The sequence below is a fragment of the Hyaena hyaena genome, unplaced genomic scaffold (genome assembly GCF_003009895.1).
Source record: "Hyaena hyaena isolate Hyena2069 unplaced genomic scaffold, ASM300989v1 scaffold_1, whole genome shotgun sequence".
Classification (NCBI taxonomy): domain Eukaryota; kingdom Metazoa; phylum Chordata; class Mammalia; order Carnivora; family Hyaenidae; genus Hyaena; species Hyaena hyaena.
This window is the reverse complement of record NW_024080633.1, coordinates 10,075,725-10,089,750: the sequence shown is the minus strand read 5'-3', so window position 1 is coordinate 10,089,750 and position 14,026 is coordinate 10,075,725. Positions and strand designations below refer to the sequence as shown.

General features: G+C 66.9%; 1 protein-coding gene and 1 long non-coding RNA gene across 3 annotated transcripts in view; one reads left to right on the top strand and one right to left on the bottom strand.

Annotated features, from left to right (window-relative positions):
- LOC120228390 overlaps window positions 1–5,099 on the top strand; it is a 30,039-nt gene extending 24,940 nt beyond the window's left edge. The window contains exons 2-3 of the long non-coding RNA XR_005527490.1: window positions 3,592–3,700; window positions 3,897–5,099. This is a non-coding gene — a long non-coding RNA (uncharacterized LOC120228390). The remainder of the gene's footprint in view (window positions 1–3,591; window positions 3,701–3,896) is intronic.
- Window positions 1–14,026, bottom strand: part of ZFPM1 (zinc finger protein, FOG family member 1) — a 60,753-nt gene that overhangs the window by 6,612 nt on the left and 40,115 nt on the right. For both annotated transcript variants that reach the window (XM_039226692.1, XM_039226694.1), the window contains exons 4-5: window positions 7,977–8,110; window positions 732–834 (exon numbers count right to left, since the gene is read on the bottom strand). In XM_039226692.1, the coding sequence (XP_039082623.1) occupies window positions 732–834; window positions 7,977–8,110 (237 nt within the window). The remainder of the gene's footprint in view (window positions 1–731; window positions 835–7,976; window positions 8,111–14,026) is intronic.

Below are 14,026 nucleotides of genomic sequence, written 5' to 3'. Positions count from 1 at the left end.
GGACTCTGCTTACGTCAGCCCCTGGGCCCCCCTGAGCCTCCTCGCCTGCAGTGCGGAGGGAGGGGCCCTGCTGCCCTGACAAGCTGGTCCTCACACACATGGACGACCGCACCACACTTTGCTGTGTGATCCACACACACCCAGGCAGGAGGTGGAAGCCCCAGGTCTCGTCTGGATGGCCTGAGCTCTCTGAACCGGGAAGGGGTGGGGGGTGGTGAGGACCCTTTCCTGCTTCCCCTCCTCCTTCTCAGGCCACTCCTTCTAGAAGGTGCAGGGAGGCAGGAGCAGAAGCTGCCAGGCCTGGCTGGGCCTTTAGTCTTGCAAAGAAACAGAGGCCTGAGAAGGGCAGGGGATGTGGCCTAGGCCCCACGTGGCTGGGTCTGAACGTGGCCCTCCTCTCCCCCAGAGGAAGCTGGACTGCACGGGGCCCTGGTCGAGTCGGCACTGTGGCCCACCTGGCCTGGGCCCTATGCTGACCCCGGTGGTCTCCCAGAGCCCCTGAGAGCAGTCACTGCCTGGGCCCAGGAAGGGCGGCAGGTCCCCAAGACCCCAGGCCCGACGTCTGTAATCAGGGCGCTGGGGGCGTGGCGGCAGCGGTGGCCCGACCCAAGGCCCGGCCCCGAGCAGCCCAAGAAGGCCGCTTTCCCTTTAAGGGCCAGTCCAGGGCCAGCCAAGTGCCCCCCCACCCCCCCACTGCCGGAAGGCCGCGAGGGAAGCGCCAGGATACCAACCCTTCCTGTAGATCTCCGCGTTGGCTTCGGCCTCGGCCGGGACCTGCGGCAGCATCCTCAGCCAGCAGGGCTCCTCCTCCAGCAGCAGGGTCAGGGCGGGGCCCTGGGGGGGAAGGGGGCTCATCAGGGGCGGCACAGGATGGGCCCGGGTGGGGGTCCCGCATGGCATGCAGGGAAGAGCCTGAATCCAGCGGGGCGGCCAGGCCACAGCCCGCGCGCAGCTCCTGGGTCAGCACTGTGTTGCCGACAGACGCAGCAGGGAGCCGGCCCTGTCCACGCGGGGACAGCGGGTTCTCCTGGAAACGGGCCCAGAGCGGTCAAACCACTTGGTCGAGGTCACACAGCCAGGGTGCCGCAGAGCAGGGACTCACACCCAGATCTGTGTTCTCTCCCTGCCTCCCTGGCAGTCGGCTGAGTGTCACGGGGCAGCCCATGGGGTCACGGGCCAGGACGGGCACACGTTCCTCCCACACCGGCCCCCAAATGGCCTGTCAGCCTGGAAGGTGGGCAGCTCCGTTCTCTCACTCGAGGGGGGGGCGGGGGGCGGGGAGAGCGGGGACCGTGCACGCTGGCACCGCCTCGCCCAGCCATGCTGTCCCTGGTGCAGCCTGCAGGCCGGGCCACTGCAGCGCCTGGGCAGGGGGGGGTGCTCGCCTCACCAGGGAGGCGGCTTCCGAGGGGCTGCGGGGTTTCCGGCACCCGGGCCACTGCGGCCGTAGAGCAAATACCCGGCCTGGGCCCGGGAGGCCAGCCCCCGTCACAGGACGGAGCGGCCAGGCACAGACTGTGGGGCGCGGCCGGGGGGCCGAACCCGGGCCCGGCTCTGCCCTGCAAGGCCGGGGTGGCTGCTCTGACCGGGGCACCCCCGCTCAGCCGCTGGCGCTGTACGGAAAGCCACAGCACGTGTCCACGTGTGGGTATTTTTGGTTTATGCAGGTAAGTGGCTTGCATTCAGAAATGCACGCATCAGGACCTTTACCTGAAGAACCTGTGTCACGTGCTGCCACCTGGAAATGCCACCTAGACCAGGGTGGCTGTGTGCGCCCCGGGGAACGCCACAGGCGGCCAGGCGCTGCCACGGTGTCCTGCCCTGGCGATGGTGTGAGAGGTGGCCTCTGGCAGACTGTGGGCGCCTCCCCGCCCGGGACGCCGCGGGCCTAGGCCGGGCCTCCCCCACTGTGACTGTGAGCCCAGGACCAGCTTGCAGCCCGAGGGGTCCCGCTGACCCCTCTGCCCTCTCGTCCCCACCCTGCGGCAGGCTCAGGGACCTGGCGCGATGAGGCCTAAGAGCCCAGCACACCTGGGCACCACTCCCAACGGGGCCGGGGCGCCTTGGCCAGGGGAGTAGCTCTGTGGCTTGGCCACAGAAGGGGCCGGGGGGAGACTGGCCGCCAGGTGGTGCCCCTTCTGCTGGAGCCGTGACTCGGACCACGCGTTGGCTCCAACCCGGCCTGCCCTGACACCTGCTCTCGGGGCCGGGGGCGGGTGGCAGAGCCTGTCCCCCGGAGCTGAGCCCCTCCAGGACGGGGAGGTATCGACGCGCACGGAACCGTCCCTTCCAGCACGCCCACCTGGGGCACAGCCACCGCACAGGACCTGGGGGCCCCGCCCCCCTTTGGTCAGCAGGACCGTGCGTGTAGGCCCAGAAGGCAGGGGTCCTCCGGGGGCCCCAGGCCAGCACGTGCCACCTGTCAACTTAGGGAAAGCCGGCAGCACCCTGCTGTTAGCAGACATTCGGGGACCCCAGCTGCAGGGCAGGCCTCCTGCTGGGGGTGGCCGGGGGGCTCAGCGGCCAGGCGGGGTGTCCCAGCCGCGCTGACCTGGCCAGCAGCTCGCGGCCGGGGGGGGCTGGGCCTCCCGAGTCTCTAATGAATATTAATGAGCCGAGGAGGGTGAAAAAAATTAATCTGCCTGATCCTCCGATTGGCGCTGTGGTAACGATATGAAATCTAATTATTCGTCCCAATATTTCTAACCCTCAAACTGAGACTGACAGCCTGCCGGTAGGTTTAACGCTTATCGCTCGCTGGAGCAGCGTGCTCCCGGCACGATAAAAACGCGCACGGCTGTGCTGACGCTGCAGAACCCCCCGCTCCCCGGCTACTTCCCCGAGCGGAGGCGGCGCTGCCCGGGCCCGCGGTGCCGAGCGCCTGCGTGCTGCTGGCCGCCCCGGGGGCCGGGTCGCCGGGGCCTCGCACCGACTCCCAGCCCGGCCTGGCCCTGGACCCCTCAGCAGGGGCAGGGGCCCGGCCCCCGACTTACACGGGGGCGGCTGGGGACACAGCGTCCCTGGCCTCCCTGCCGGGCTCCCCGCCGGGCGTCCCAGAGCTGCAGGGGCGCCACCCACCACGGCCCCCTGCCTGCCCCGCCGGCGCCCTGTGGAGGGCGGACACGGCACCCGGCCGCCCGGCTACTGGCTTGCTTTCTCCCCCTTCCCCTCCAATTCCGAGCAGCCGTGGAACAGCGCCCCCTTCTCTGGTGCTCGAAGGCGCTGGGCCGAGGCTGGCCCTGTTCCTGACCCGCCCTGCCCGGCCCCGCCCGTGGGCGCTGAAATGGGGTGTAAGCCCAGGAGGGACGACCTGTACACCTGTAACTCCCTGGCCTGGCCCTTCGGCCAAAGGCACCAGAGACCCGCATGCCCTCGGCTGCCTTCCCTGCACGACGCCCCCAGGCTTGGTGCCGCGTCCGTGCCCAGCTCACCCTGGACGGGCCGTGTCCAGGCCCGCCCACACTGCCTGCCGCCCCCGGGTCCTGCCCGCCCCCACCGGCTGCAGGGCGGCCCCACGCAGCCCCCAGAGGGCGGGCGGCCTCTGCAAGTTCTCTGGGTGCGTCTGAGACCACTGCTCATCTCCCCCAGCAGAGAGGGGAGTGTGTGGCTTCCGTGCCTGCCGAGAACCATCAGAAACTCTCTGCCGCATCCGCTGAGGCTGCTCCCAAGCCTGGCCAGACTGTGGACTGCTCTGCACGAGGTCAGTGGGCTGCCCGGGCCTCCCCCGGGGCCGCTGTAGGGCAGGTCCGTGGGAGGTCAGGGCTGGGGCAGGCCCGGGCTGGGCTCTGACTCGGGCGGCCACCCACCTCCTCCCTTCAGCTCATCCCGAGAAGTCCTGCCCCCTGTCCTGCTTACCCTCCCAGAGGCCACCATCTTTCTGTCCTTGGCTCCACCAGACCCTGTGAAGAACCCATTTCACGGATGAAGACTGAGGCCCACAGAGCTGAACGATGCCCAAGGCCATGGGAAGTGGCTGTGTGTACACAGGACCGAACCAGGGTCTGCATGATCTCCCCTCCCTCCTTTTCCTTCTTTCCTTCTTTCCTTCCTTCCTTCCACCCATCCAGCATCCATTTACCCCATCCCTCCACTGATCCATCCATCCATCCGTCTGTCCGTCCATCTACCATCCAGTGTAGACGTTGGGGTCGGGAGTCTGGCAAGAAACAACCAATGGAAGGAGAGAGGCAGAAAGTGCTAGAGAAACAGGCTGAGAAGGGCTTGAGGTGTATGTGTAGGGGAGGGGAGCTGTGTGGCCAGCAGGGATGCGGCCCCCATGGCCCCCAGCCCTCTTCCACGGGGAGGTGTCCCAGGGGCCCTGAGGCCAGGCCATCCCTCCTCCTGAGCCTCCAGGAGGCCGGTCTGAGCCAACCCTTTGCACCCGCCGCGCCTCTCAGACCCCGTGTCGACACCTGCGGGCAGCGAGACTGAGGCGCGAGGAGGGAGGGTGTCAGGGACCCAGGAAGGCCCTTGCCCCTCCCCGGGTCTCACTGATGTCCTGGTGGCCTCACGGCTACCTGGGGTAAGCCCTGGGGGACAGCTGGACAGACAGATGGATTGAGCCACCGCAGGCCAGGCTGGGGCTGAGAATTCACTTGTTCATTCAATCATCCGGTCATTCATTCATTCACCCCTCGTCCATCACCCGTCCGCCATCATCCACCCACCCATCCACCCTGAACAGGTTTTTGGTATCTGACTGCAAACTGGGGAGCTGGCTGGGTTTCCGAGCCCTGGACCGTGGGAGCCACAGCTGGATGAGGGAGGGATCTGCCCAAGGTCACAGAGCAAACTAGCCCAGGAACCATTGCTGACCCGACCCCTGGAGGCTCTGTGCACTCACTCTGTGTACACCCTGGGGTCCACCCCCAGAGTCCTGTGAGTGTGGAGACCATCACCCTGCTCCCCACTCCCACCTGCCAGCCGCCCCGGGCCTAAGAAAGCCGGGGGGGAAGGGTCCTCACACCCCACCGGTGCCCCCCCCCAAACGGCGGAGACAAGCGGCCTGGCGGCTGATAGGGTGATGTGGGGCGGGAGGCGCGTGGGGGAGGGAACTGGGGCCCATCAGCTGAGCTCGATAAGGGGCCCGCTGAAATGTTAGCAAAAATATTTAGACAATAAATGGAGTATCGGAAAGGCGTGCGTATCTTTAAGAAATCAATCATCGTGTACGGTCTGTCTGGACACTCGGCGCCAAGGCGCAGATAGCGCCCGCTGGGGAGATAAGGGTTAATCAGGGATTTAATTCTGCAGGAGATAAAGCCGCCTTCCTCCCGCAGCTCCTCGGCCAGAGCCCCAGAGGCCACTGGCTTCCCTGGCGCTGGTCCCTCGCTCCCCTTGGACATTATCTCTCTGCCCGAAGAGCGTCTCCAACCTCGCGCCAGGTCCCCCCAGGCTGACCTGCGCCCTGGGCCCAAGGAGGACAAAACTTGGGGCGGAGGCTGCGGCCGGAGGGCCGGGCCGGGGGGCCGTGGCCGGGACCCGCTCCACCCTGTCCCGACAGAGCCTGCAGGGGTCTGCGGTCGGGCGGACGTGGTTGCAATGCTCCCTCTGCTGTTGGATCCTGGCCGTTTTGGCGAGTCACTCAAGCCGTCAGAGCCTCAGGTTCCTCATCTGTAAAATGGGGAGCTGCCTCGTATGGTGTGTGTGGGGGGAGGGGGGAGACCAGGGCCTGTGCGTGAGGATGGGTGCGCCTCAGTGTGTGGGCGGCGTCTGCAGCATACACCTGTCCATGCTGGAAGGGACTGACTGTCCCCAGAGCGGGGCGCGGAGGACAGAGGTGCAGGCCACACTCAGCCACATCCCTTTATCTTGTCGTAGCTTACGAGAAATCAGAACTGAGGGCCGGGGTGGGGGCTGCTCCCAGCCCACCTACTCCTCCGTCCAAGCATTAACTGCCCTCCACAGCCTCTGCTCTGAAAAGTCAACTTCTGCTTGCATGCCTCCAGTGATGGGGAGCTCAGTGCCTCAAGAGACTGCTCTGAACACCGAAGCTTCCATCCTGTCAGTGGAACCCAAAGCAGGATCCTTCTGTGGGGCCAGAATCTACCCTGGAGCCTCCACCACCTTCTCCCTGCTTGAGCCGTGGGACAGGCGGTCCCCTCTCCCACAGGGCTTCTGGCCATGCTGCCTGCCAAGCAGGCCACAGCCTGTTTGGGTGCCACGTGCACAGCATCCCGTGTAACCTGCACCCCAGAGCTCTGCCCGCCCACCTCTGCTCTGCAGGCAGTCGGCGTGTCTGCAGGCTCAGGCCTCAAGGACCCTTTAGGGCCTCCCTGGGTCCCCACTGAGGTCCCAAGGGCTGAGGAAACAGTAGCTCAAAGCCAGGAGCCTGCCCGGGAGCAAAGCAGCCCCGAGGGAGGAGACCTTGGGGGTCTGGACCTGTGCCGTGGGGATGGCCTGGCTGCACTGGTGGGAGCCCTCGGTCCTGGGCCCGCCTCCCACCGAGCAGCGAAGGCCGGCACCTGCTGCTCTGAGCCTGGCCGCTCAGCTGTGCCGGGCCGAGCCGATGGCCCAGGGGGCCGCAGCTGGGCTGCATTTAGACCCCGGGGGGCCGCGCCAGTCTCGAGGTCCGGGCCCCAGCCCGGGGGCCCTGACTCGGGTGCTGTGAAGGGCGGTCTGAGGGTCCGCAGCCGGAGACGGCGGGCAGCCCCTCACCCTCCCTGAGGACACGCGGCTGCGAAACAGGCTCTGACTCCCAGGCTGGAGCGCTCAGGGCGGCATCTGACCTTGATGCACAGGGGTCCCCTCTCTGCCCTGCGGGCGCCTGCTGACAACACGGAGGCTGACCGGAGGCCCACGCGCGGGGCCCCTGGCAGCCAGGGGCGCCTGGATCAGGTCACACCTGAACGCACCGTCAGGAACCCCAAAGGGCAATGGCTGCACGCTGGGGTGCAAGAGCCTGGGCTTGGGGGCACCGACCCAGTGGGCCTCCGGGCCTTCCAGACAAGTAGCAGTAGGGCTTGGAGGTGTTCCCCGAGCAGCGTCTCGGCCAGGCCCCTCCCGGTGCCCGGCACACCACACGCTGCCCGTCCTGCTGCCGCAAACATATCCAGTGGGCCCGCACCGCCATGCCCTTTCCTAACCAAGGTGCATATAGGTTTTTAAGTCAGCTCCACGCCTAATACAGGCTGAACTCACCACCCTGAGGTAAGTCCCAAGCGGAGAAAGGGGCGCCTGGGTGGTTCAGTTCAGTTGAGCGCCCAACTCTTGATTTCGGCTCAGAGCATGATCTCACGGCTCGTGAGTTCGAGCCCTGTGTCGGGCCCTGTGCTGACAGGGTGGAGCCTGCTTGGCATTGTCTCTCTCCCCCCGTCTCTCTGCCCCTCCCCTGCTCACTCGTTCTCTCTCTCAAAATAAGTAAATAAACAACAACGAAGACCTGAGCTGAGACCAAGAGTTGGACGGACCCTGAACTGACCATGCCATCCAGCGCCCCCGAAATGTATCTTTAGGGACCTGTGTGCCCCTGCAGGATGACGCAGACGACACGGCCTGGGGGAGCTGGTGTCTCGGTGCCGGGGGCGGGGGGACCTGGTTAGAGAGGGAGGTCAGAGAGCACCGGGAGGGGGACGCCCTCTGCTGCCGTCTGGAGGACGCCCTAGAGCCTGCGTCTAGGCCTCCGCCGCAGGGGTCCCCAGGCTCCCACGGAACCGCCTCATGAGCCCGCCCACGAAGGCCAGGTCCCGATCCCCCCCTAGCTCCCTGTCACCCCCCCTACTTCACACACCAGCTTCCCCGTCTGTTTTGCCAACTTCTACTCATCCATCAAGGGCCCACATTAAGAACTCCCCCTCCAGGAAGCCTTCCCTCTGCCCCTTCCCGCCTTCCTGGTCCCAATACCTCAGGCTCCCATCTTGGGCGCTGCCAGGCTGGGGGGTAACCCGGACCCGGCTCCCCGGGCAGAAGGGGGTCTGCGCCCCGGGCCTGACTCGCCCTGCAGTGGGGGCTGGGCTGCTGGGGTCGGGGCTCCTTACCGGCTCCACCTGCCCAGGGGACGAGGCTCTGCTCCGGATGCTCCCGCGGAACGGGCCCCAGGACAGGCCCTCAGGGAGGCTGCGCCGAGCCCGCACGCACCTCCGCCCGTCCTGCAGCGCCGGCTCCAGCTCACCTGCGGGGAGACACGTCAGGGCTGCGGGCGGGCCCCGCGGAGGGGACCACCCAGCCCCGCCGCCCCCCAGGGTCCCCAGGGGCGGCCGCGGGGCTGCAGGCGGAGGAGGGAGGCCTGGGCCTGAGTCCCGGGGGCCGGGCCAGCCCCTGCAGCCGGCCCTCGCCTGGGAGGCCGCAGGTGCACCACGGCCGTCCGGACACGTGCCTCAGGCGGCACAGGGTGGTGCCGGAACCTTCCCACGCCCTGGACGCCATCCCTGCTGCTTGCGTCGGGGAGGGCGCAGAGCAGAGGGCGTGACGTCCCCCCGGCTTGCCTCCGGTCCCTCCGCACAGCCCGCCCCCCCGCCCCCATTAGATCGAGCCCCCCAGATCCACAGAGCAAGCCCGTGAGGCACAGTGCTGGGCGGCGACTTCCACCTCTCGGAGACGGGGACCCCAGTACTTCCTGGGGCTGCGTGAGGCTTGACCACGTTAGACTCGCAGCCCCCTCAGCGCAGGGCCTGCGGCGGGGAAACCAAGTCAAAGCACCAGGCTCTCCCCCCAGAAGGCTCAGCAAAGCCAGACTCTGCACCTGGGTGGCCCTGGTGTTGGCACCGCTCAGTGCCTGCAGAGCAGCAGCGACAGGGCCTGGCGGGGACCCCAGAAGCTGCCCCCCCACTTCAAACACCAGTGTCTTCCTCTGCCAACTTCTGCTCATTTATCAAGGGTCCACCTGCTTTCTGGAAAGGTCTGGGCCGGGTCCTGCTGCCTCTCCGAGCCGACGGTGTGAGACGTTCAGGGGCTACAGCTGCCTATGCCATGGGGTGGGGGGGGGGGGGGGGTGCTCCTGCAGCTCCCGTGGCACGGCCCCCAGCAGCATTCTGTTACACTGACACAGACAGACGGGCCTCTGCTGTGAGCCCCTGAGACTGTCATTCTCACTCCGGCAGGACTAGGGCTCAGCCTGGCCCCCTGCACGGGCCACGTGACTTTCAACAGTGCCTGAACGTCGGCCCCCAGAAGCTACACCCGCTAAGGAACCCGGGAACGTACCCTTATTTGGAAACAGGGTCTTTGCCGATGTGACCAAGTCAGGAGCTCGAGATGAGACCTAGGTCAGAGCTCGATTATCTGATGGGACTCTAACATCCAGTGACAAATGTCCTTATAAAAGACCCACGGAAGAGACAGGGAGGAGGACCCACGAAGATGGCAGAGACCAGGGTGATGGGTCAGGAGGAGGGCGCGCCTGGGGCGCCGGGAGGGGCAGGAAGGACCATCCCCCGGGCCTCCGGAGGGGGCGCAGCCCTGGCCCCCCGAGCGGGGTTTCTGGCCCCGGCGCTGAGAGGGAGCGATTTCTGATGTCTCAAGGCCCCAAGGCGTATACGTCTGTCAGGGCCGCCCTGGGAGACGCACACCTGGCACGCTACCTGCCCTCCCCGGGCGTCGGTGTCCTCTCGGGACAAGGCGAGGGGGGTGGCCACGCCCTCAGAGGGCAGGCCCTTCCCGGGTCCACACACTCTGCCCAGGAAGGCGGGCGCCCTGTGCCTCGGAGGCCGGCTGGGCTGCCTCGGCCACAGAGGCTTCACATGGCCTGGCCGGGTCCCCAGGCGAGCGCTGCGGCCACGGCCCCACTTCCTGGAGCCCCGATCGGGCAGGCTGTGGCCTTAATGGGCCCGATTATCAGATAACTGCCAGCCTAATGGCAGAGATAACGTGCAAATACGCCAGGAGGCCCGGCTAGAATGTTCTAACTGGGTCCTTGTCTTCCCCGGGGCAGATAAGATGCCAGGGGGCCAGGACGAGGCTGAGGCGGCCGGCGCCCCTTTATCAGCCCCCCGGGGGGGGGGGCAGAGGCTGGCGCGGTCACTTTGCAGCTCACCCACAAGGGGCCGTGTCCCCTGCCAGTCCATCCAGGACACCCGGGTCCTAGCCCAGGGCTCTGCCCACACCCCACCCGCCTGGTCCCACAGGGTGTGTCTGGCCAGCACAGTCACCCACGCCTGCTCCAAAGAGCCAATGAAGTCGGCTGTCTCCAATGAGTCGCCCCCCACAGAGATGAGGGTGCTGAGGCCCCAGAGACCTTGCAGCTAGCAGGACGCCCCGCTCTGGACGCTGACCCAGGGTCCCGGCTCCCTGGGTCCCTGCTCTGGACGCTGACCCTGGGTCCCGGCTCCCTGGGTCCCTGCTCTGGACGCTGACCCGGGGTCCCGGCCCCCTGGGTCCCTGCTCTGGACGCTGACCCGGGGTCCCGGCCCCCTGGGTCCTGGGCCTGTCTGGGTCTCTGGTGCCCCCGCTGGCCGGTCCTCAGGATGGCACGTGTGGGGAGGGAGAGAGTACAAGGCCATCTAAAGGCGAGCTCGCTGGGTCTCGTTTGTCCGTCTCCTCTTCTGTCAAGTCAGCCGAAGGGTCAGAGCCCACGACGGACTGAGCCTGTGCCCCGCACCCCCCCTCCCATACTCATGGAGCGGGTCACAGCGGGGGTGGGGGGGGAGTCATCCAGAACCCTGATGCGGCCTGCCCCTATCCAGACAGCCAGAAACCGCAGGCCGGCCTGCCCGTGGGCTCTGGACAGCGACGTCTCTCTGCACCTCACTTCTGCTGGGGCCACGGACGAGGCAGGGATGGTGGCTGTGCCTCCTGCTCGCACCTACTTCCCCGCGGGTGTCCAGAACATCTGGACGGAGCCCATCCCTGGCCCTTGTTGGGCCCGGAGCCCCCCCTCCCGTTATGAGGTGACGCCTTCCAACTGAGACTGAGGGCCCACCTTCCCGTGGGAGGAGGCGCTCAGGGTCCAGCCCGGGGGTGGCTGGCCTGGGGGTCCCCAAAGGCAGAGGAGGAGGGGGGCCGACCCGGCTTCCCAGGCTGTCCGTGGCTTCTCGCACCTGCGCGGTTCTGAGGGTTCCCTCTCGGGGCCCCCAGCCCTGGCGATGCCGGAGGAAAGGAGCAGAGCCAGGGTGCCTCTGTGCCCCGCCCCCCGGGCACCCTAATCGGAGCCCCAGGGCCGGCAGGCCGAGCCTCCCAGATAACAGCGTGGCTGGCGCTTCCCACAGCAGCCACTCCATCGTCCGGGTATCATGCACTGCCAGAGGGAGGGCTGGCTCCCGATAAAGCCTGCCACTCTGCACGCCTGGGGGGCAGAAGCCACCACTCGGCTTGCTGGGGGCCGGCCGAGGCCTGGGAGAGGTGAGCAGGCCTGGGCTGTGGATAGGGCAACAGTCACCATAACAACCCACCTCCCTGGTTCAGGGGGGCTGGTTCTGAGGGGCCGAGCGTTTGGAAGGGTGCATTAGGAAGTACACAACCTGTGCAACTGTACATGGCGGCCCTGGTGACGTTCAACACCCAACTACTCAGATAACGTCTTTCCAGCACAGTTCCTGTCCCACCCCTTGCGTAGCGGAGGAGGGTCAAGGGGTATCAGAGCCCAGTTAGCATCTACCAGAGACCCTCTCTCCTGAGCAAAAGTAAGCCTGCATCAGAGAACGAAGGAGCACCTGCTCCGGCAACACTGGGTACCTCACGGCACAGACCCAGGCCGAGAGTGAATGGGTGCGGGCGAGGGGCCTCGGGTGGGAGGCGCTGGGCGGGGCTAGGAGCCGGCAGGGAGATGCGCTGGTTTTCATGCAGCCTCCGTAAGAGCCAGACGGCCCGTGGCAGCTGTGGAGACGCCTCCCAACCACCCCGGGAGGCGGGAGGCGGGAGGCGTGGGGCCGTGAGCACCCCGGTCTCTGGACTCGTGGCTCAGTGGTCACACCTGGGCAGGGATGAGCAGGTGCAGCCTCCACCCCCAGGCCTCTCGGGGACACGGGAGCAGTGACAGCTGGGTGGGCTTCCAGGCAGCGGCGGCCTCCCTGGCAGCCTCCCATCTGCCTGCTCTTCGTGGCTGCCGAGCAGCAGGGGTGACGGGACGCAGAGCCCAGCTCCAGCTAAGGGTCTGGTACAGCTGGCAGGAGGTCCCTCCCCTGCGCGCAGAGGGGTGACTGAGGCTCAGCTCCCTCCTGCCACACTGAAGCCCCTCGCGGGGGTCAAGCTGCTGGCTCACTGCACACGACGGGGCGGGAGACGTGAACCTGAGCCCCAGCCACGCTCACGGCCACGGCCTTGCCACCCTGTGCTGGGTGGGCCAGCCACCCCCTTCCGTCCCGTCCCGGGGGTGACTTCCTGCTCTGTCCTCAGTTTCCCTTCTGTAATCGTCTCCTCGGGGAGGGGTCCCCCACGGGGGTCAGGCTATCACTGCAGATGCAGCATCAGGACAGAGACTAATTTATTCTGGCAAACAACCCACACACGTTATTTCCAGAACAAACACCGCACCGGGGCTCGATTCTGCCCCCCGACGTCTGTGAGGAACCAGAGGAGAGAATCCAGCCTTTGCGTATTTACATGATTTAAATGTCTGTTTAGGTCTCACAGCCCCCTGATGGGTCCCCAGGGGACAAAGGAGGGGGCTCAGGATCCACTTCTGCGGTGGTGACAGAACTGAGGTCTGGGGCCAGGCCCTGCCTCTGCTGTGTCCGTTGGCCTCAGTTTACCTGTGGGGCCGATAGCCCTGAGGGCAGAGGCAAGCCTGTCAGCCTCAGGGGCCAGCATCCCTCTCCCTGCTGGGCTGTCCCAGGGTGTGGGGCCCAGCCCAGGAGGCCACGCCGCCGGCGCCCCAGGCCCCAGCTCTGCCTCCCGCGCCAGAGCCCTCGGCAGTCAGCCTCGCCTGTGCACGGCGAGCACAGGCGAGGAGGCCCCTGTCCCCGTCCCCATCCCGCAGAAGCAGCCCAGAGGGCTCGGGGTCACACGGGGGTACAGCCACTCTGCCCAGACCAGACCTGCTTTCCGACAGGAGAGTCAGGGCTCCGACCCAGACCACCCGGCTTCAGAGCCTACCAGGTCTCGGCCCCCCCGCCCCCCACCCCAAAGGCTGGCCTGTGGCTCTGACCCGGGGCAGCCCTGTGGTTTGTGGAAGGACCTGAGCTTGGGGGCTGCCTCTGCACCTCGGCTGGGTGGTGGCCCTTCCAGGAGCCAGACTGTGCCGTGCTGGTGGCTTCCAGAGCAAAGTCCAGTGGCCCCATGGGCCCCGCCCTGCACGGTGGGCTCTGGGGTCCCCGCCAGCGCTCGCCGAATCTCACCGGCCGTGGCCTGGCCCCGCCCTGTGGCTCCCATGGGCCAGCTGGCCCTGGCCTCATCGGGAGCGGCCCTATCTCGGGGATCACGCTGTTTGCCTTTGATAAAAGTCAAAAAAAAAAAAAAAAAAAAAAAAGGGGGAGAGAAAAAGAGGGACAGGGAGCGGAAGAAACCTCCGGGGGCGAGCTGGCCCCACCCTGCGGGGTTCTAGAAGTCTCCGTGGGCGTGGGCCCAGAGCGGGGCAGGCTGGGAGGCCGTATGTGCTTCCAACATGGAAACCAGGCCCAGAGAGGGTGAGCGACTCTCTCAAGGTCACATGGCAGGCCGGGCCGGCAGGGGTGAGTGAGCCCGGCTCTGTCCCCCCGGGCCAGAGAGCCCCTGCCCCCACGCTCACACAGATGCACTCCCCCGATGCCCGGGGCCTGGAGCCTCAGGCTAGCGGCCTGGGCCAAGGCCACTGGCTGTAAAGTCCAGTCCCTTTTCTGCCCCCAACTTAACCCTCCTGAGTGGAAGGCCATGAACTTGGAGGCCGGTGAGGTCCTAGAAAGACAGAGAGAGGCCGGGCGGCCCCCTTCCTGCCCCACGCGGCCACCGCTGTCCAGGCTCTGTCCTCTCTGCAGCTTTAGCAGCTGAGCTTCTGGAATGGAGCTGCCTTGAGGTGGGGGCGGGAGACTGACTCCTATTAACCGAGCTGAGCCCTGGGGGCTCCAGAGCCTGGTCTGAATCCCACCCCAGGCCCCTCGCAGCTGGACGGGTCACTTCCCTTCCAGCCCTCGGTCTCTCCTTATGCGAAATGGGGGGGGGGGGAGAAAGGGTCCCCGCC